Source organism: Lissotriton vulgaris, chromosome 4_1 (genome assembly GCF_964263255.1).
Source record: "Lissotriton vulgaris chromosome 4_1, aLisVul1.2, whole genome shotgun sequence".
Classification (NCBI taxonomy): domain Eukaryota; kingdom Metazoa; phylum Chordata; class Amphibia; order Caudata; family Salamandridae; genus Lissotriton; species Lissotriton vulgaris.
The window spans coordinates 725,430,424-725,455,272 of NC_141691.1; the positions used below are offsets into that span (position 1 = coordinate 725,430,424).

Below are 24,849 nucleotides of genomic sequence, written 5' to 3' on the forward strand. Positions count from 1 at the left end.
GCTTGAATGACCGTGTGAAAAATAAATATCCTCCTTGTATTTGTTATTAATGTTTGAAAACATCTGACGGGTGTTATTGAAAATAAAAATAAAATAAATATTTTAAAAAGAAAACATTGACAAGGGCACACACTCAAGCTATTTCTAATCAAGCAAGCACATAGAGTCCTCAGCTACCCACCGCCTCTTAGAGCTCCCTGTAGAACGATGGTAGCCAGCCTGTTGAACTATTGTGATATGGATCGAAAAATACAGCTTGCCTGAGAGCAGTGACCATGGATAATGGACAACAGTAAAGTGAGCACATTTCTGGACTGTACCTCTACAATACAGAGAATGAGAAGGAGTTTTGTGGAAATCAAAAAACTGATATGCAAGCTTAAGATTCAATTTGCACTGCTTTATCCAGCAAAACTTAGAATTGTAGCAGAAGGTACCTCACATTTCTTCTCTGGGCCCAACGAGGTTTGATCATGGTTAGGAACCACAAAATAACTGCAAGGTGAGGTCTGCCTAACACTGCATCTAAACCTAGGAAGCAATGTGCAGGTTAAAGGGAAAGGACCAGACACTAGGCTCGCCGACAAGAGAACAAGCAGTACATGAAACGGCATGCCTGCTAGAAGACATAATGAAAAATAGAGACACACATGAAGCAATGTCAGGCACTCTTCTCTTCCTATACATGCTCCACTCATTGTCTATAAGCTTGACAAGTTTATTGTTATTTTATTTTCATATGTTGCATTGGTGAGGCAGGTTCACAAGTCGGTACTGGGAACTGGGTTACATGTCAGCTGAGGTGTTGGTCGGTACGAAGCATGCGCTAGAGAGAATAGCAAGAAGAGACCTGCGTGATGCACACCTCCGGCCGAATACATTTTGATTGGCCTCTTCCAGCTTCCTTTTGTGGGCAGGGTGTAGATCCGATGGTCGGGCATAAACAGGTTCGGAATGGGACAAAAATTAGGCCTCGGGTACCAAAATAAAAGTGACCCCCATTACAAACCAAATATTTAAAACTTTGCAGATCTCGCTAGTTTTAGACTTATAAAGACACGCTGTATAGGTATTATGGCACTTATGGCAGACTGCATGTATTTGTGGTATCTCCAGGCAATATTTGTGGTAAAGTCAGAGAAATCACCAGTAAAAACCGACTCACCTGGCCATGAAACAGGCACCTACGCTGGTACAAATCTGGCCTACACTCTAATCTGTCTGTTCAGCAAATCGGGCACTGCCTGAGGGCCCGATAGGCCAGTCTGACCCTGGGTGTAACTACTAGCAGTGGAGATGAACCACCTTCCGCTGATATCTGTGTGCAACTTGCCTATCACCTATAATTGCTTTGCCTGGAATGTGAATGGGGGTTTCGGAACACCAACCAAGCAATACACAGTGTACCTATATGAGGTCAGGCAGAAGGATCCATGTATTTAGGGGTACACTTATATGGATTTCCTGAACTGTACCATATGTTCTACAGGACCAACAAATTGATGGAGATGGAACGTTTACTATATTAGAAGGTAGACTAGATGGGGAGGACCACACACTAGCCTGCAAATACACCCAAACACCAACCAGGCACAGTTCTATGAATCCCTTTCTCTACTGTTGACAAGGTATCACAACTCACCAAGCATTTAGGATAGTGACTACAATGCTGTGCTAGATGTAGAGAAGGATAGATTGATTGAACCATTACAGGGTGTCATTACAACTGCCATGTCACAGACATTCCCAGCTTGGGTACGTTACTGTTGATTTATTGATATTTAGAGTGAACAGCATCCTGAGAATATAGAATTTTCCCTTTACTCCCCCATCCATAGGATCCACACTCATTTAGATATGTTCTTGGTTGGAATAGGAATGGGACAGATGACTGTCTACACAGAATATATAAGCTGGGCGGATTCGGACCACTCCTGATGAGTGAAGAATGGTAGTACCCACCTGGAAACTGCCAGTAGGGGCACTGGGGGATACATTTGGAGAGCAAATAGGCTACTACTTCAGAGAAAATGAGGGTACAGCAAAAGACAATCAAATGAATGGCATGCCTTCAAGTGGTTATTCTAGGGAATAACCTGGAAAACACATATGGGTTTAACCCAACTGTCAACCAGGAACTCAAGGATTACAACCAGAATTGAGTTGGCTAGAACTGCAAACAATAGAAGACCCACAAGGAAACATAGACCTGCTAGACACAGACCGAAAATAGTGCACTTTTGTAGAGAGGTTAACGGAAATCAATTAATGGGAATATATGGCTAAACAACATAGGTACAGCTGGACGATTGCTCAATGATCTGAGGTAGACAAAAAACGTATATGCTGGATTTGTTCTAAAACTGGCATTAGCCTTCACACACAGAGGGAAATAAATCAGGGGGTTGCAATATACTCTACAGAATTATATTTGATGTCCCTTCCCTAGATACAAACGTCAGTACTTGCAGAGGGTATCAATGGTTGGTTTGACTCCAGAACTGGCAGATCCACTATGGACACCATTAACCTTGGAGGAAATGGGAAAAGCAATATAAAAACTGGTTAAGGGCAAGACACTAAAGAACATGGCCTTCCATCAGATTCTACTCTATAGATAAATTGAAATTGACTCCCAAATTATTGTCTACGGATATGAAACACTTTGATGAACGATCCTACCTATTACTACTAGAGAGGCTGAATTAGTGGTGTTCCCTAAAGCCAGGAAGAAACCACTTGATTTTACGTCCCATAGAACTCTGTCTTTGTTAAATGCAGATTACAAATACTGGGGCAGGTTATAGCCAATGTATTAATGCGGTTAATGTATTGACTGCTAGCAGTGTGGTTTATTCCCAGCCATAAGAACCATATCAACTTAAGGCATCTCTTTTAAGTGCTAGTGAGGTCTTCACAAGACTGTAAAGATTCCTCGATTTCCCTCTAGATATAGAGAAGGCATTTGATACATTAGTGTGGCAGTTTTTATTTTTTTTAACTATGAAGAATTGGGATGGGTGGCCCTTCTTAGATGTATTGAATTGTTGTATTCATTTCTATGGCCTGAGCATGAACAGAAAGGGTGCTCTCATCACAGTGGCCTATACAGAGGGGCACCGGAAAGGGATGTCCTGCTTCACCCCTGAGTTTTTGTTTTATCGTTTGAGTTGCTCTCGACTATACTATGTGAGAAAGCCCAAGGGAGGGATGCAACTGAGACATGGATTAGACATGGCCTCACTATGCACAGCCAATGCTCTTTTTTGTAAGGACCCACCAAGTACTTTGTCAGACATCATGTCGTTGTTAGGTGAATTTAGTAACATGTTAAGATTGAAAGTCACTTAGGTCAGCTTGCGTCTCATCTTGATCCACCCATTAACTGTTGATGCTAGATAGGAGACACATTGAAACTCATAGCAATGGGAACCTCTCAGGTGTAAATATTTATGCATTCAAATCTACCACTTAGATACACAACTTCTGGTGGGTAATCTGATAAAATGTAAACAGGAACTAAATGTTTTATTCCATTCTGGTGAAGGCTCACTCTTTCACCACTGGGCCGTTAATATTGCCCAGACTAATATATTATTGTGTGATGATACCGTCGACCCAGAGGAGATGGTTCTCAAAGGAGATACACGGTTTATACTAAGGGGTGTTATTGGGAAATGCCTAAAAGAGGCTTGCTATATGGAAGGCAATGTGTCCCATAGATAATAGAGATACTACTACTGTTTTGCTGCCCAACTGCTCTTGTCGATGCACTGGATAGATATTCAGACTGATGTAGAAGAAGCAGGAATAAAGGCTAGGCTTCATTGGGCTTCCATCCAGAGGTCTCTAAACTGTCCTGCCAAGTCCAAAGAGCACTTCGTAGAGCACAAAACTGCTGGACAAGATACACACAGAGGATGGGCACCTCTACACTGTGTACCCTTGAGAAACCTTTATATCACCTGCCCAGATTTAAGGAAATTACAAGAATATTTGATAAAACGATATAGTCATAGGCAGATATACACACTCATTTAACAATCCGTCTGGGTTGACGCCAGGGCAATTCATGATATATAATACACCGGTGTAAGCTGCAAAACTGACCTAGAGAAATAAACTAAATGATCCTTCTCGCTCGGAGGAAGAAATCTTTGTGACTTTAAACTATGGTAGGTTTAGACATAAGGTAGGCATCCAGCACTCAAAGCAGCCACCCACCTTATACGCTAAAATCTCAGTATTTAAGGAAAGGTCAGAGGAAATGATAGCGAGTTGGCAGATAAATAATGGGGCCTGTCCTAGATGACTTTTCATGTGGTATGGGAGGGCCATGTAATTAAGCAGTACTGGATAGAGATAGTGAAACTGATAACAGAATTTCCAAGAAAACACATAGACCATAATCCCATCATTTGTTTTTGGGACGCATTCCCATGTCGAAACACGTCCATAATTCTGCTGGCAATATCAATCAAAAACTTAAAGTGCAACCAAGGTGAACAGTACATGTTACATCAATTGTCCTTTTGTTGCAATAATTTGTGTTCCATACAGCTTTTGGAATCTCCTCATCCATATTGCTGTAACGTTGTGCAGCCTGGTCCGGCGTGGGAGGGAGTGGTTCTTCCTCTTGCGCAGCAGTGCCCCAAGTGCCAACTCCGGGGGGGCGGCGGCTGCCCCCACCTGAAGAGAAACGTCGGAAAGGACTTTGCGACCTCCCTGCAGAGACGGTAAGGCCTGGGGGTGCCCGGAGGCCCGTGCTTCTGAGAGGGCCCTGGCGCTGTTAGGGAGGAGTTAGCCTCACAGAGGGGGGCAGAGAACTATGGCCTGTTGCTGTGTGCCCACAGACACCGGGGGCACGCTCAACGGGGGAGACGGGGACGCTCACTGTCAGGTCCACACCTGAGGCATATGTAGGAGCCCCCCCCACATGGACAGGGAGCGACTGGGCCCAGGAGCAGCATCAACCTAAGGCCAGGACGTCTATAGATCTGAGAACCCCCCTCACATGGGCCTATACTGCGCATACTGCGGCTTTTGGAGGCACATCGGGCGGAGGGGCCCAACCACCTGGGGGAGGCACCGCGCACCATAGAGCCACAGTCAGCAAAGAAGAGCTGCCCGGCTGGGGTGCCTCTCCGGGAAGGGATACCCCGCAGTGATAGTGATACCGCACCTCACGGGGCCTGCTGGGAGAGCGGGACACCAGGGGGTCCACTTCCTCTCACCCTACGCCCGGTTTCCGACTAAGGGAAGGTCCATCCTCTGGCTAACAGACAGCGGCTATCGCTTGCTGCCCCACACGCAATCGGACCGGACGCGGAGGCGGGCACGAGAGGACACTTTCACCTGCAGGTGGAACAACACGGGCGGCCCGAGACAAAGTATGGCCGGTGCGGGGAGGAGGGGCAGGCGCAGTCTCACAGATATGCTCCTCAAGGGTCCTCCTAAGGAAGGAAAAAGGATCCACTTCTCCTGCGCGACCAGGTCTTTCCTTGAATCATTGTTTAATTCCTTGTGGGAAGACTTTCAATCCTGGAAGCAAGAAATGGCAGGAGAGGCTCGAGAGCTGTGCCGTGAGGTGGACGGTCTGGGGGAAAGGGTGGCTACCATCGAGGAATCGGACCAGACCAGCTGCAGCAAGAACTTCTTCACCTACGAGACCAACAGGTTGGCCTGCAAGCGCATGCAGAGGATCTTGAAAATAGGTCCCGACAAAATAACATTCGAGTCCGGGGCGCACCATCTAAATCAGAGTGGGCGGATGTCACCAGCCACCTGCAGGCGATGTTTCGGGAGATCTTGGGAGAACCAGCAGAATTTGACATCCGAATAGACAGGGTGCATAGAGTGGGTCTGGCGCGACGTGAGCCCGCCCCTCCACCTGACATCCTGGCCTTCCTACCAGACTTTCCTTTAAAAGAGACAATCCTCCGTGTGGCTCGTCGGCAGCAGCCTCTCAAATATCAGGGGCATCCAGTGGCTTTGTTTCAGGACCTCTCAGCCATCACACTTCAAAAACGGAAGGCCTTTAAAATCGTCACGACGTTCCTGCGGGACAAGGGGGTCCCATACTCGGGGGGTCACCCCTTCCGTTTGATATTCAGGTGGAATGGAGCAGTACATCAAATGATATCCCTACAGAACACCTACACCCTGCTTGGTATTGAGCACGAGAAGGGATCTACCTCACCGATACCTTCTCAACAGCCATCACAGAGTGGTTGGCAGAGGGTCGCCGCTGGCGCTCACCCAAGGCGGAGCTGAAACCAGATCCTGCCACTATAGCCCATGAACAGGCATCGGCCATCCAGGAGGTTTCCAGGGACACGGCGTCCACAGACTGATTCATTCACGCGATGGGGACTCCTTAGCAATACGACAACACTGGTCCGGGGGGGGGGGCACCGGTGGGCCGGGGGGTGGTCGCCACAGCCACAAGCTCCTTTTCATATCTTTACTACGGGCCTGTGTTTCTGGTTGCCTGGCCTGGGACTATGACATCAAGTTGGGATTTCCTTATTGGAGTTAGGTTGGGGGGTGGAGGGAGGGGGGGCGGGGTTTGGATGGGAGAGCGGGGGAGGTTGGAATCAGTGTGCATTGGGGGGAGGAGGTGTTGGACATAGAGTACCATGGAGCCTTTGCATCGCAGAGTCCCCTGAGGGTGCATCTTGCAGCTTCTTTCCCTGCCTGGCAACCTTCTACACTAGCGTTTGACCCTAACTGATGACGCAGGTTTTATCACTCAACGTAAAGGGGTTGAAAAATCTGATTAAGAGGCAGGCGATCATGAATTACTTAGAACAATCGGGGGCCACCATTTGTCTACAACAGGAGACACATTTATTACCTAAGGATTGGCATAGAATGCTTTCTCGAGCCTTTCCTCAGCAATTTTGCTCATCTGGACCGGGCAAGTGTGGGGGGGTTATTATACTCCTTGCCCGACACTTTCAGGGGAGGGTGGGGCATAAGGTGAAAGGCAGGCTGTTGGTGCACAGGTTTTGGGTTGGTGATGCTTCCATGGTTATTGGCCCTATCTAAGCCCCTAACTCTGGACAGGAGCCATTTCTCGTCGACTCCCTCTCGGACACTCTAAGCATCAGGACAGGTGGATCTTACTAGGGGGGACCTCAACATCGTCATGGACCCGGACAGAGACAGGTCGGGGCATAGACAGGGGGGCACTGGGGCTCTTTCCAGGGAGGGGGTAAATTTGCTCAGAGACAGTGGGCTGGTGGATATCTGGAGGGCCGCCAATCCCCATAGCACACAATACTCCTTTTACTCCCACGTCCATCGTACCTATGCACACTTCAATCACTTTATAGGGTCATCTGAACTCCATTCCCTGGTCAGATCGGTAGACATCATCCCCGCGGCACTGTCGGACCATGATGCGATTACGCTAACTATCGACTGGCGCTCGGCAACTCACAGAAGGGGGAAGTGGCGTCTATAGGAGTCTCTGTTGCAGATGCCGGACGCTTGCCGACAAGTGCGGAAATGCCTGACTGATTACTTAGAGTCTAACGACACTGGTGACACCCCGTTGTTGACGCTTTGGGGCACCCTGAAAGCGGTAGTGCGAGGGGAGCTTTTTGCGCTCTCGGCAGCTGACAACCGCATGCATAAAGAAGAAAGGGAGGAGCTGACAGCCAAGGTGCTGGAAATCGAGCGTGTCCACAGCAGGACCGGGGCCCCGCGCATGTGGCGACAACTCAAAGCAGCCAGAGCTCAGCTGGCCAGTTTAGACCTCGACCGGGTGGAGTACGCCGCCCTCCGGCTCAAGCTCCTATTATATAGGCGGAGACAGGACCGGGAGACTGCTTGCTAGCAAGCTGCGGGCAGAGCACTCCAGGGTAGTGGCGTCCATACCCCTGATGGGACAAGGGTCGAAGGGGATGAACAGATAGCAGAGGCCTTTCGGGCGTTTTACACCTTGTTGTACAGTAGGGATCCCACTGCGGACGGAGCAGGGGAAGATTACCTTGGCCGAGCAGCAGTCATTGCTCTTAATGCTTTTGAGGCGGCGGGGCTGGATGCCCCCATCAGGGTAGACAACGTGATCTCTGCGATAGCACGCCTCAAACCGCTGAAATCTCCTGGGCCGGATGAGTTTTCAGCGGGCTTCTACAAGACCTTCTGTCAAATTCTGGCGCCTGTGTTGACCCGCTTATTCAATTACTTAAGGGGGCTGGGTTCGATCCCGGCGGACATGTTGGGAGCTGAAGTCGTTGTCCTCCCTAAACCTGGGAAGGATCCTACCCAATGCGCGGCATATAGGCCGATCTCCCTTCTGAACTTAGATTTGAAATTATTCACAGGGGTCTTAGCAGCGAGATTGGGCCAGCTCCTCCAGGTATAATCAAGCCTGTCCAGTTGGGCTTTGTCCATAACAGACAAAGTAGTGACAATTCCAAAAGAATCCTGCATCTAATCGACAAGGCCCACTATGTAGGCCTAGACGCTTCTCTACTTTCGATTGACCCTGACAAAGCTTTAGATCGGGTGGATTGGGGGTTCTTAGATAAGGTATTAGCCCATTTCGGGGTGGGAGAGCGCTTCCGGGCCTGGGTGGCGAGTAGGTATGATAGACTTAGGGCAACGATCCGGGTTAACGGATTGTGCTCCAAGCCTTTTGAGATCCGACGGGGCACAAGGCAGGGGTGTCCCCTAACCCCCCTGCTTTTCGTGTTGTATGTCGAACCCTTAGCGCAGTGCATCCGGGACAACCCACAAATCTTTGGCATCCCATTCGGGGAGGAACAGCATACAGTTAGCTTATATGCCGATGACATCTTGGGGACGCTTACCTCCCCCCAGCGGTCTGTTCCTGCTTTCCTGGGGGAGCTTGAACAATTCGGTAGAGTATCGGGATTCAAAGTTAATGTGGAGAGGTCTATGCTTTTGCACCTGGGCCTCCATGAGGGTACCCTCGCGGAGACCTTTCAGGGGATGGGAGCTTGAGGGTATAGGGTTAAATCCCCTACCTTGGCATCACATTAACGCCGTCCACCCCCTCTACGCTCAACCGCAACTACACGGCACTCACTCTTCAGGTGACGACCGCCTTGCGTCGCTGGAGAACGTACCCTTTATCGCTGATGGGCAGGGTCGCAGCTGTTAAAATGTCTATATTGCCTAAAATATTAGTTGTTTTTTAAACGATTCCGGTGATACCTCCCCTTCGTTACCTTCCTACGCTACAGTGCGAGATACAGCTTTTTATCTGGGGAGGCAAGCGACCGAGGCTCCGCCGCGACCTGGCTTTCCGCCCCACAGGGGAGGGTGGTCTTGGGATCCCCCACTTGGTGACTTATTACAAATCTGCCCAGCTCCGGTATCTTGTAGAATGGAGCAGACCAGAATCTGAAAAGAGGTGGCTGTTTCAGTATAGGGCTATGGCATGCCTCCCCCTGTGGAAGATTCCCTTTTTAAAACCAACTGAACACCCCTCATATATGCAGAATTCTCCGTTAACTCCTTCCGGGAGATATGGCGCCTGCTCCTCGCATTGCTGTCGCGAGAACTTAACGAAGTGACGTGCCCTAAGTACCTGCAACTGCTCAGACTCACAGAGGCTCCAGCGCCTACGGATGGGTCGCAAGATGAATAATCCATGGCATTTTTCCTTTTCCCCTTTTCCTTATTTTTTTGTGGTATGGAGATTGGCACACAGGTTCCGGGATTTTGTGGTGGGTCCGGGGGCATTGGTTTGGGGAGGTTTTAGGGGGGGCAAGGGGTGGTTTGATAGGAGCGGGTTCGGGTAGACACATTTATAGTTGGCCACAGCACCACGGGCATGCATGGATCGGAGCTGGTACTCTATTTTTGCCCTGGGTAAGTGTTCGTAGAATATCAAATTCATAGGCTGGGGCCTTAGGTTCTGACTCTTGAATATGTTTTGTTGGATTTTGTCGGGGACAGTGGGCGATACATCTAGATGCACTGTAATGTTGTCTGCCTGTTTTGATAAACTCAAAATAAAGATATTAAAAAAAAAGATGTATTGAAACAATAAAGTGATCTGTAACACTGTAATCCTGCAGTCACATGGTTTGCAATAAGGGTTACTTAAAATCTTAATAAAGAACTATATACAAAAAAGAATATTTCTTCTCTGCTCCTTAAATGACCTTAAATCAAAAGCTATAGTTCTTTCATCTCCCCTTACCTTTTTTTAACCCTGCACACAGTCCTTTACAGCTAGCATCAGTTGTTATAATACAAGGATATTTTGGATCAAAGATATTGTAGACATGGTAACTGATTTTGGTGTGTCTTTGCTTTGTTAAGTTACACATCATATTCCTTGTTCCAAACAAAATAATTTTTTCTTTATCAGTCTACTCATTGACACCATTTTTTTTGCAAAGTTGCTTATAAACGTGTAATAAAATTCATGCATGCCAAGACATGAAAAGAGCTCTTTCTTATTCTTTAGTTCAGGGAAGTTGTTAAGTGTCTTCATTAGATGTTGTTTCCATATAAGACCTTTCCCTAAAATGAAATGCCTTACATACTCAATTTCAGTCTGTCCAAATTTAAAAGTTTATTTTTCTAATGTGAAACCATTATCATGTAGGACACTTAAACAAGGATACCAATTCACAAATATTCAGAAATGTAACTATAGCTGGTACCTCACATTTGTTTAGTTCTCTTAAGTGCAGACCACACATAATCAAAATCTTCCCCCTGGTTTTCTTTTAGCTATCAATACTAAAGACACTATGGGGCATATTCTCAAGCCCCTATTGCCACCACAACGTTGTTTTCAGTGAGGTTGTCATGGCGATAGGGCTTAACGTGGCTTACCGCTGCCTTGTGAATAGGGCCCCCTTCACGCTGTATTTAGCATGAAAGGGGCGTGCAGAGGGTGTTCCGGTGGGCGTTCTATTTGCAACATCCATTGAGTTTGACGTGACCTCCTATTCTCAAGGACAGAGTAAATAGGACGTGCTTTATTTCTCCTCGTTTTTTGCTATTTCCATGTGTGCTGCCTTGTGCAGCACACATGGAAAAAGCAACATGCCATGGTTTGTTTATGTACAGGAAGGGACACCTTCCTGTACATAAACAAACCTTTTTTTTAAATGCCGATTTGGAACTTACATGTGTGCTGCACGAAGCAGCACACATGTAAGTTACAAACTGGCATTTTAGGTTTGTTTATGTGCAGGAAGGGACACCTTCCTGTACATAAACAAACCTCCCTCCTTGAAGACACCCTTTCACTCTGGTGCAAGGGTGCCTGCGCTGGCCCTAAGTTGTGAAACAGCGCCATTGCAGGGGAAAACGCGAAGCTGCACAATATCCTTTGCCAAAACTGATTCAACTCTTGTACATCTTCCCCCTGGTTTTCTTTTAGCTATCAATACTAGAGACACTGTGGGGCATATTCTCAAGCCCCTATTGCCACCACAACGTCGTTTTCAGTGAGGTTGTCATGGCGATAGGGCTTAACGTGGCTTAACGCTGCCTTGTGAATAGGGCCCCCTTAACGCTGTTTTTAGCGTGAAAGGGGCGTGCAGAGGGTGTTCCGGTGGGTGTTCTATTTGCAACACCCATTGAGTTTGACGCTACCTCCTATTCTCAAGGACAGAGTAAATAGGACGTGCTTTATTTCTCCTCGTTTTTGCTATTTCCATGTGTGCTGCCTTGTGCAGCACCCATGGAAAAAGCAACATGCCATGGTTTGTTTATGTACAGGAAGGGACACCTTCCTGTACATAAACAAACCTTTTTTTGTAAATGCCGATTTGGAACTTACATGTGTGCTGCATGAAGCAGCACACATGTAAGTTACAAACTGGCATTTTAGGTTTGTTTATGTGAAGGAAGGGACACCTTCCTGTACATAAACAAACCTCCCTCCTTGAAGACACCCTTTCACTCTGGTGCAAGGGTGCCTGCGCTGGCCCTAAGTTGTGAAACAGCGCCATTGCAGGGGAAAACGCGAAGCTGCACAATATCCTTTGCCAAAACTGATTCAACTCTTGAACAGCAAAACGTGGGTCAGAGTGAGGATGGGGGACGGCCACACACTAACAAAGGAAATACCAACAACAGTAGGCCTCAAGCAGGGATGTGTACTGGCCCCCTTACTTTTTATATTATTTCTAGCAGATCTAACGGAGTCCCTGGATGAAATAAACGCACATCCACCGAAATTAGCCTGCAAATATATTTCTAATCTGCTATACGCAGATAATGCCATCCTCTTAAGCCGAACAAAAGTGGGATTACAACGCCTAATAAATCGAATATTTACATACTCAAAAGAAAATGGAATGGTGATAAATGAAACCAAGACTAAAATGATGGTTGTCACAAAAAATGTAAGATTAAAACATAAACATAAGTGGTGTATGGAGGATATCCAACTAGAACAAGTTGAAGTGCACAGGTATTTGGGAGTATTATTTGATGAAAAGGGAAACTATCGCCCACAAACATTGGCCATACAAAGGAAGGCAAATGCTTTGACGGCAGCATTCAGGATACTGCAGAAATCATTTAGAAATCTCACTTATTGTCCCCTTTTAAAGGTTATAGCGGCAAAACTCCTCCCCCTTTTACATACGGTAGTGAGGCATTAACGGGGAAAGATACTGCAACAATAAATAATGTAGTCTCAAAAACTTTTAAATCCCTTTTCTACCTACCAAATAATGCATCGACCACATAAATAAGATTGGAGTTTGGCCTAAATAACCAGCTGTATGCAAAAAAAGGTCAATTTATTAAAACATGGAACAGGATCAAAAAGGACCATGATAACCATCTGTCTCAGTTATTATGGCAATAAATAAATAACAATATGAAATCACAAGCCTGGAAATATCTTAAAATGGCGTTAGAAGAATTTGCTGTCATGCCAATTTGGAACAATACAATAAACACTGCATCATTCAAAAAGGTAATTAACAGAACAACAAATCAACTGTCGCTCGTACAAGATAAAGATATACTGGCAAAAAGAAAACATGCATGGCCAATAATTAATGGGTTTACAAAAAAGCAGGTTCAAGCCTTTTTCGAAATACCATGGTCAGTTAAAAACAAGCAAATCTTTATTAAAGCAAGGCTTGGTGTACTCCCTGGACTTAGTCATCTTCCCCCTAGGATAAAAATGGAGGGGCAAACGGAATGCAGATTGTGTAAAACCAGCAGGGAGAATATTGTCCATTTGCTATGTATTTGTCCTTAACTTCAGATCAAAAGAAAAACTATACTTACAACATGTTTTAATACGCGAGAAATAAGGACATGTAGGCAAGTTCTGATAAGGTGTCTGCATTCTAACGACAAAAGTATGATTTCTGCTTTTGTAAAGTTTTTATTGAGAGTAAATGCAAAACTGGGAGATTATAATTATGAAAACTTTTGTGCAGTTTGAAACCTTTTTAAAATTCTGTCATATCTACTGTAACTGTCTTAGAAGTTAGTGTTGCATCCTTTTTCTATGTTATTTTAGCGGTTTTTATATTATAGTAAATGTATATGTTATATTGTAATATTTTAAGTAATCAAACAATAAAGAATTATTATTATTATTATATCCTTGAGAATAGGGTGCAGCCTTGCATTTCCGAAGTGGCGGAGAGAGGCGTTAAGCCAAGAAGGCTAATGCCTTTCTCCGCCACTTCATTGAGAATATGGCTCTACGTGGCCTCCACAGGTTCTGTCACTGTAGCCTTACATAATGTGTATTTTATTTATTACAGGTTCCCTGCACGAGTTGGGATACTGTACACTGTACCGACTACAGGTGTTGATCCTTTTACTTTTATTCTTTGATTGTACTTCTTCAAACAATCTAGCTCAATCTGTAACAAATCAGGCAACTCGTTTACAAAATCAAATTTAATTCTCTCATACTCTTAACTTTTCATTTATCTTATTAATCAGTGGGGAGGAGCAGCATTAAGATCAAGCTCAAATTCCAACTATGGGGGTCATTAGAATCTTGGGTGGATCGCCACCCTCATCATGGCGGTGGCGATCCGCCCGAGATCTGTCCCCGCCCGCCACTCATTTCCCCCGTCATATTACTATGGCAGGGGGAACCACGGCGGATGGAAAGAACATCCACCGCTTTTCCCCCCGGTCGACAAGCCTTTTCATGGAGGCATTGCCACCACGGAAAGGCATGCGGGAATCCGTTGTGGGCCCCCAGGGACTCTGAGGGGTGGGGAGTGCACATGGGGGTTACGTTTGGTACCCCCCCTGTAATTCAATGTACAACGTGGCGGGCACCGCGTGGGCGCACCATAATCGGATGTACGGGACCGCCGCACCCTTAGCGGGCGGTCCCATTTCCCACTGGTATGACAAGCGGACAAAGTACGCCCGCCTTACTAATGAGCCCCTATGCATATTTTAGTCAACCTATGATATTGTCACTTTTCACTGAGCCTTAAAACTTACGTGATGATATTCTTCCTTTTTTTCCAGCACATCCTTGAAACTGCCTTTTCATTTAATAGCTTCCCAACACCCCTGTGACCACTTGCTTTTACATTGACCTTATTTAAATCGACTTTTTTCACAAAGATTTCGTGCCAAGATATGATATTCCATTTAGAACATGAATCAGTTAACACCTTAACTTCTTTTTCTTTTAAATGCACTTCATTTTTAGGATGTCCTATCTAATTTGCAGACTTCATTAACCACTTTTACTTCTGCTCCACTTATTGCTCCATTACAAACTAACGGGGTAACCCAAAATGAGCCAATGGGAAAAGGACATCAATTGATCCTGACGTCCATCCTTAAAAAAAACAAAGAGGCAGTAATGCTTGAAATTAATTAGGGAAGGTTTCCACATAATTGTTACACAAGAGAAATGAAATGAATACTCCTCAAAATACACCAGAAAGAAAGACACCACAACTGAATTATAGAGACAAAATCTTATTTATATTCCCTTGTTATGAAAATAGCATAATCAATAAAACATATGAAGGAATATCAATAGACGGGCTAGTATAACGGAATCCAGGCCATAGGCTGGGGGGTGTCGACGTTTCCACCCAACTTAGGCTTTAAGTGTAAATTTAGACCTTAGCGCACAGGCTTCATCAGGATAACAGGATATAAAGGAGACAACCTAAATGAAGTAAAGTACAATTAGAGCCTGTCTCCCTGGTGTGTGTAAAATCAAAATTAATTAAGCGTGTGGTCTACTGACTGCTGCAGGCTCTTAAAATGGCAGACCAGGTCAGTCCACAGCTTCCCGTAAATGGGTGGTCTGTAACATAAATATATAGTTGTAGATACATGGAAGAGACATGTCCTGTTCAACCATAATAATTCATATAATTAGTCAAATTGTAGTTACGCAGAGTTGACTTACCACCGCACTCATGCGGAGTAGTTTGGATCCCTTAGAGGCTCCATTCGTTTGGGTGATGAGTAAATCTACAATGTGCATCCATTTACCGAGAGCTGGTGCATGACCTGGTCTGCCATTTTAGGCGCCTGCAATGACCAGTAGACCAAACACTTAATTAATTTTGATTTTATTAGAACTCACACTCCAGGTGATGAAGACCTGCATGTGAAGGTGTAAATTTACCCTCAAAGCCTAAGTTCAGTCGAAATGTCAACACCCCTCAGCCTATGGCCTGTATAACATTATATTAGCCCTCCCCAAAATTGGATGATGCTTTCTGAGTATACAGAGCATCATTCTGTAAAGTGGACGTGGAAGAATACAACATAATTATTTTGTAGACAGGCCCATGCACACCGGTTTACTTTTCCCAGCATCATTACAACCATTGTCATCTGTGAAAAATGATGATACTATATTCTTCAACTGTTTCTTTTTAGATTTTCCCTTCTCTCCCTCACCTCGCACATGAGCACTTTTTCCTGCACTCCTTCTTAGAGCTACAGTCTATTGATATACCTTCATATGTTTTATTGATTGTGCTATTTACATAACGATACTGGAGCAAAGACATGGCATGGCTCCTATTTTATTGTTCCCCCATTGTTATTAGTGTGTATACTTTTATGCGATTGCTACCCTACCCTGCAACCCACTCATTACCTAATATTATATTGTTTCCAAGATTTTTCTACCCTACCTCATGTTTTTGTAAAGCGCTCTGATATCTGCAAGGATCTTGTTCACGCTATATAAAACCTTAAATAAATAAATATATTTTAGCTTTTGTCTCTATAATTCAGTTGTTGTGTCTTTCTCTCTGGTGTCTTTTCGAAAGGATTCATTCCTCTCTTGTGTAACAATTATGTGGAAACCTTCTCAGTGTCTTAGCTAATTAACTTCAAGACTCACTGCCTCTTTGGTTTTTCTAAGGAGGGACGTCAGGACCAATTGTTGTCCTTATTACACTTATTGCTCCAGCAACATATTATATAATGACCTTTCTGTCCACACAGTTTGCATGGTTGTTTGATTACAGGATATTTTAAATATTTCTTCAATTACATTTCTGATAGCATGCATGTTGTGGTCCTTTTGCTTTTTTCTATTAACTCTTCTTTATTTTTTGACACTTCACTTACTTTACCAATGACTGTTTGTATAGTACTATCCCTTTCTCTCTTAATTTCCTTTTGTGTGCTCCTTCTGTGCGCTTCTCCATGTGTACTGTGAGGTTCCTGTGCAGCTCTGTGCTAAAGCTCCCCCTCTCATTCTACAGTCTCGAATGCGCTACTTGCTCTGCATGACTGCTGTAGTAGAGTAAGGGAGAGAAGTCGCGCCCACTCTCCTCCCATATTTGTCATTGGCTTCTGTCATTGGCTTTCATAAATGCTGCTGCCTTTGGATTCGTTAATAGGCTTATTAGTCCCTCCTTAGTTCGGCCTAGTCTTCATTTGTACCCTCCCATGGCGACTGGCCCCTTTACTTCCGTTGTTACACAGGACCTGTTATTTAGTCTGTAAGCACTATTTACTTTATTGGGTTTCTCTTACTGCAGTCCTGCCATCGCTGCTTCAGCTGAAACAGCTGGTGTTATTTAAGTCATGTGAATACCAGGTAGCACATAATCCTGTGCTAATGGGCTGATACTGACAACAGCACATCTGTGTTACATGCCATCTGCACTAAAGCCACCTGACAGGATGTTTTCAAAAGCCTATTCTATTAACACCACCACCACCAGTCCCACCACCACCAATACCTTCCCCACCAATACCACCACCACCATCAATACCACCACCTCCGCCTATACCACCACCACCAATAACCCAACTGCTAATACCACCAACACTGCCAATACCACCAACATCAATCCCACCACCACAACAAATACCACACCACCACCATCAACACCAACAATACCAATACCACCACCAATACCACCATCACTATCAAGACCACCAATACCACCACCAATACAACCACAACCAACATCACCAACACCAATACCACCACCAACACTACCAGCAATACCTCCACCACCACCAATACCACCACCAGTACCAATACCACCATCACCAATACCACCACCAATACCAACACCACCAATACCACCACCAATACCACCACCACGGATACCCCCACCAATAAAATAACAAGACCACCAATACCACAACCAATAGCAACAACGCTAATACCACCAACACTATCAATACCACCACCAATACCACCACCAAAAATACCACCACCACTACAACCAATACCACCACCACCAATGCAACCACCTCCAATACCAGTACCACCACCAATACCACCACCACCACCACAAATACCAAAACCAATACGATAATACCACCTCCACCACCACAAATACCACCAATACCACAACCACCAATACCACTACCACCAATACTACCTATAAAAATAACACCACTACCAAAACCATCACCAATACCACCACCAATACCACCACCTAAACTCCCACCACTAATACCAACATCAATAGCACCCCCAATACCACTACCGCCAATAACCGCCAATACTACCACCAATACCGCCACCACCAATACCACTGCAAATTCCAATACCACCACCAATACCACCACCACCACTAATACCATGACCACCACCAATATTAATACCACCATCAATCCCATAATACCACCTCCACCAAAACCACCACTAATACCACCACCAATACAACCACCAATACCACCACCAATAGCACCACCACCACCAATACCACCAATATCACCAATAACACCACCACCAATATCACCAACACCAATACCACCACCACCAATACCACTACCACTACCACCACTACCACCACCCATACCACCACCACAACCACCATCAATACCACTACCAATACCATAACGACCACCAATACCACCACCACCAATACCACCACCACCACCAATACCACCACCACAAAATACCATCACCACTAATGCCACCACCAACAAAACCACCAATACCAATACCACCACCAGATCCCCCACCAATACCAACACCACCACCAATACCACCACCACCACCGCCAATACCACCACAACCAACAATACCACCACCATCCCCAATACCACCTCCAATGCCACCACCACTAATGCCACCAGCCCCAATACCACCACATCCAATACCACCACTAATGCCACCACCAATACCACCACCAATACCAAAACTAATACCACCACCAATACCACCACCACCAATACAACCACCACCAATACCACCACCAACAACACCACCACCACCACCACTACCACATCCAATACCACCAACAACAACAATACCACCCCCCCAAATACCACCAACACCAATACTACCACATCCAATACTACTACCACCACCACCACCACAAAATACCACCACCACCAATACCACCAGCACTAATTCTACCAATACCACCACCAATATTATTACCACCGATACCACCACCACCAATATCACCACAACCTCCACCACCACCAATACAACCAATTCAATACCACCACCAATCCAATACCACTACCACCAATACCAGTACAATCACCAATACCATGGCCAATACCACCATCACCACCAATACCGCCAGCACCACCAATACCACCACCACCAATACCACGTCTAATTCCACCAATACCACCACAAATATCACTACCACCAATACCAGTGCAACTGCCAATACCACCACCACCAATACCACCATCACTACCGATACCACCATAACCAATACCACTACCACCAATACCACCACCAATACCACCACTAATTCCACCAATACCAACACCACCACCACCAATACCACCACAACTATCACCACCACCAATACCACCACCACCCATACCACCACCACCACCAATACCACCATCATCAATACCACCAAATTCCACCAATAGCACCAACACCACTGATAGCACTACCTATACCCCACCACTACCAATACCACCACCAATACTACCACCAATACCACCACCAGCAATACCACCACCAATATCACCACCAATACACCATCACCAATACCACCACAACCACCAATACCACCAACACCACTAATACCATTGATAGAGCGCACAGGTCACCCGACTATTTCATTACCAAATATGCACACTTGGGCCCATAATTTATTTATTACATTATTTAATTGGGTAACCTACACTCTACTAACAGCAACCCTGTTCCTTTCTATTTATTTCCAATGTACCTGACTTACCAATCCTTGTCACAGGTACCTAAAATCACAATGGATCAAGGACCTAGCTATAAAGATAAGCAGTCATCACAATACAGTCTCAATTTAATAGATGTTTATACCTTTTCAAATAACCACAGACTCTAGAAGTTTTGAAAACATTTATCTAATCATCATCATCATCATATGTCATGAGCATAAGGTTAACACAGATAAGACTATCTATAACTAGAATTAGAAATAGCGTATAGCTATGGATAAGGCAAAGAATACTAATCATTTAGAAATCGAAAAATAAAGGGAAGGAGAAAATAAGGAACATGCTAATTTAGATCAACAGACTTTCACAACTCTACTAAAGGTGGGTAAAGAAGGGGAACATGCTAAATCAAAGTAGACTTTCGAAATTCACTAACTGTTAAAAGGAAATGAAACTTATGCAATTTGATTTATCCAGATGTGCTTATTCTCTATAGGGAAGGTAAGAATGGAACATAAACTATAAAATAACAATTTAACATTTGGCTAAAGGTAGGTAAAAAAGTGGAACATGCTAATAGACGAGGAATGCATGAAAAATCATCTATATATGAAGGGACAGGGGAGAAAAGGGAACATATGCAATTATGCTTTGCAATTATTCGAGAATTAGAATGCAAATATAGATAAGCAATCACCCACACATACTTTATATTTACCTAGGATAGAGTGAAGACCAACCATGGCCACGGGTCAGTTTGGAAAAGACGGGAAAGGACCCTCAAGGACTTAGATGCCAGTAGGCGAGCAGGTACAGCTCGTGAACAGTCAGGACAGGATAACCCCAGGATTTGGATCTGGACTGGGTTCACCAAAGGGTACGACCAACACCCGCAGCTTCGGTTGCAACGGCTGCGCTACTCCCTCTCTGCAAGGAATCTGCCAATAACCCCGATTGGGTTCTCGAACCTCCCAGCAAAGTGCTTCGCCAACACTTTAAGCCTGCGCAAACCCCGAATGGGTTTCTCGAACCTCCCAACAGAGTGCTTCGCAGCTCTCTGAGTTCAGTCACCTATAGAGTGCGTTGGGTCAGTGACAGGTCAGCCATTCGGACAAGTCGGACAATTTCTCTAGCTAAACTTACGCTAGTTATACTGTTTTTCGGGTCAGTGTACCACCCCCCAATGTTGAAAGTGTAAGGATCCCCAATTTTGATTGTCCAAAGGAGGAGGTTAGGTCATCACACCACCTAAAATTTAGACTTTCTCAGGCTTAATATTCAATCTTTGTACCCACCCCTTATTTTCTGCGTTCCCATTACATGTTTTCACCTAACAATGGTGAACACTATTTTCATATACAATTTGTTACAAATGTAGAACAGTTCGGCTTCTTCGACTAGGTTAGAGTTGTCTTCCCAGGCACATCTTGGCTTGGGTTGCCATCTGGCTTCGGTCCAAATGTCATTTCTGTGAAGCCTCGCAGATCTTGCGCAGACTCAGATTCAAGCAAGCCACGTTAGAACAGGCCAAGTTTTCGAAGTGTTAAATGAAATGGAAAAGAACAGTTTTAATACATAGAATAAATGATTTCACTGTATACCATGAGTTGCTATATTATTCCCATTACTTTATAATAACTTGAGCATTAAGTATTAGGCAGAACAGACAGCTTTGCGAAAGCGGCAACGCAAGCTTAGAGCATGTGAGAACACAAAAGCGGCCATATCAGCTGTATTGTGCATGAGCAAACACTTTCTCACCAGAACTGCGAGTACGTCACGTCACATGGGTATGACCAACGCATGCGCAGTCTAAATTCCTGCGTAGCAGCAGCCATTTTAAAGGCAAGCGTATTAGGTTTAGTAAACACATAGGCAAGCTTTAGAAATGTGCAATATTAGTAACACGAACATGTTGATTTAGTTTATTAACATTATTTGAGGTTCTTGATAGAAGCAAGTCGCTCAACGTGTGAATCCTTGCTCCTTCACCATCATGACCAATACCACCCCAATACCAATACTACCACCACCAATATCACCACCACCTCCAATACCATAATACCACCACCACCAATACCACTGCCACCACTACTACCACCAATACCACCACCACCAATACCACCACCTCCACCAATACCACTACCAACACCACTACCACCACCACCACCACCACCACAAAATACTACCAACACCAATACCACCAATACCATCACCAATACCACCACCACAACTACCATCAATACCACCACTCAACCACCACCAATATCACCACCAATTCCACCACCAACAATACCACCACCACCAATCCAATACCACTACCGCCAATACCAGTACCGCCACCAATACCCCACCACCAATTCCACCAATACCACCTCCACCACCACCAATACCACCCCCTCCACCACCAGCACCAAAACCACCAATACCAATACCACCACCACCAGTAGCAATACCAATACCATCACAAATACCGCACCCACCAATACCCCACCACTAGTACCACCACCACCAGTACCACCACCACCAATACCACTACCACTAATATCACCACCACTACCAATACCACAAAAACCACCACCAATACTACCGCCACCAATACCAGTAACACCGCCAGTACCCTACCACAAATACCACCACCACCACCACCAATACCACCACCAACACCACCACCACCACCAATACCACCACCAATACCACCACCGCCACCAATACCACCTTCACCAATACCACTACCACCACCACTAATACCAGTACCAACGCCCACCAATACCACCACTACCAATGCCAATGCCAGCCCCACCAATACCAATACTGCCACCACTAATACCACCACTACCAATACCAGTACCAATACCAATACCACCACCACCAATACCATCACCAATACCACCACCACCAATACCACCACCACCACCAATACCAGCATCACCAATACCACCACCACCAATGCCACCACCAGCAATACCACCACCACCACCAATACCACCACCACCACCAATACCACCACCTCAGCACCTCTCACTCACTAGTAATAGAAGGGGAAATGTACGGTGCTGGAGCTGCAGCCGATACCATCCCTCCCTCCCTACATGCCTGCCATAAAGCACAGCCCACCCTGCACCAGGAGGTGAAGCCAGGGCCCTACTACAGCTGGAGTGTTTTTTATTAGGCCAAAGATAGCAATGACAATCCGCAATGCCACAATGCACACTCAAATCACGGAGAGGGCAGGAAATAGTCACCCTTTCCTGCTCTTCTTCCTGAGCCGCGACAGTGTAATCACAGAGCGAAAGGTGTTGGAGCGCTTTGTTAGTGTTTATAACTCAGATCATATGTAACTCTCACTTCACTTCACTCTTCGGTGTAATTTACAACACTTACAGATTTCTTCACAGCACTATTCATCACTACTTTGAAGAAGTCGCAGGCCGGTCTCGTCCTCTGATATTTACAATCTAACAAGCGGTCAAGAAGGCCCTTTATTGCAATGCAATAGGTCTCGCATTCACGAGAGTTTAAGATATTAATATAGTAAATGACAATGCCTTTTATTTATTTTTAAAAACCCAAAACATAAATAAAAGGTATTGTCATTTACAATGTCAATAGCTCAAACCTGCGTGAATGCGAGACGTTTTGCATTGCAAATGCCTGTTTTTACTTGTTCTCCACGTTCAAGTGCTCAGAGCTCAACGGTTACTACACCACATGCCGGTCTCAGCACAAAGCTTTCTTCCATGCCAGATTAATTTTGTGTGCAATCTACATCATAAAACTAATAAAGGCACTAATTAATTCTCTCTTTTACTGAGACTAAACACTGAGAGGATGTGCTTGCACCTCTTCAGTTTATGTCCAATAAATACTTTCTGCTTGCAATATTCTAATATGGAAAGTTACCTTTCGCTGCATTTTTGTTTGCAATGGATAAATGATCTGGTTGTTCTAGCCTTGCGTAGATGCTTTTCAAATTGCCTTATAGGATCAAAAGTAAAAAGGTTCATTTACAGATCCTTGTGAAGGTTGATATTTCTGTGTTGCGACGCTGCTATACCGCTCTCGTTGCAACAAGTGGAAATAAAGGGTTATGCATAAAAAAAGATATATTCAAAATATGTTTATTTTCCACGGTGTCGTAGCCACAACCAGCCTTCCTCATCACAACTCTAACACTTCTCTCTAGAACTCTATGACGTCATCAGAATATATTACATCCTTTACATTTATTTTACCCATTAGGATCTCACAGTAAACACCTCATGCTATAATTGAAGATGTATAATGTTTAACGTATGGACATTAAATCCCTGTCTTATGCCCTACCCCAGTTCAAGACTGAGAGCGTCCTTGTCCTACATTTACAGGTCCTCAAGAAATAGGAGTATCAGTCCATGAGATAGTCTTAAACAGGTAGATACATGGAACTTGCAAGGCTGGACATGGGCCAGAAAGGTTACAGTTGAATATCATAGTGTTATTTTAGCACTTTTGCATCGAAAAATGTATAAAACACTGACGGATATTATAATGATTAACTTCAATTTTTCTACAGGTTATAGACTCTGCCTTCATTGATAAAGGCGCAAGCCAGCTCGATGTACTTACAGAAACACTGGAGAAATATATTAAAGAAAAAGAGCATGATCAAAAAACGGTGAGAAAAACATAGGACTTAATAAATATTTATTAAAGAGTCTTACTTTTAATTTAATTAAACCTAAACAAAATCCTTGTTTCGTTTACAACATTGATATCATTATTGTAGTATTAGGAAGTGTGCCAAATGATTCGAAACCTCTATTTGCATATAGCAATACAACATTTCGAATTTCCTAAATTGTAAACAAGTATGAAGTATTTTTATTATTTTTGTAATACCAAAAACTAATTTGTTGAGGAGCTGCGTGTGATAGATTACATACTAGATAGCACTGGACATGTAAATCGTTTTACATTACTGTTTTGGTCAGTGAGAATAACTTGTGAAGGTGAGTGCGGAAAACTAATGTGTGCAAGGCTTGTAGTCCTAGATGATGGCAGTATTGCTAACCGAAGCACAATTCTGAGATGGGATATAGCACAAAGGGAGTCAGTCAACAGGAGTGAGAGTCAACTTTTTAAAGCAAAGGATCTTGTTGTGCAAGATAAATGAGGTGTGACAACATTTATAGTCAGTCAGGCAATTGAGTGTGGCCCTACGTGAGAGCGTTGTAACCTATAAGACTCACATACACATGCCCTCAGTTAGTACTACAGATGAATGCAGGCACATGTATGTAA

At 44.5% G+C, this 24,849-nt stretch overlaps 1 protein-coding gene across 1 annotated transcript in view; it reads left to right on the forward strand.

Annotated features, from left to right (window-relative positions):
* CAGE1 (cancer antigen 1) overlaps nucleotides 1-24,849 on the forward strand; it is a 1,013,025-nt gene that overhangs the window by 563,220 nt on the left and 424,956 nt on the right. Inside the window, exon 10 of the mRNA XM_086966850.1 lies at nucleotides 24,122-24,223. Coding sequence (XP_086822976.1) covers nucleotides 24,122-24,223 — 102 coding nt within the window. The remainder of the gene's footprint in view (nucleotides 1-24,121; nucleotides 24,224-24,849) is intronic.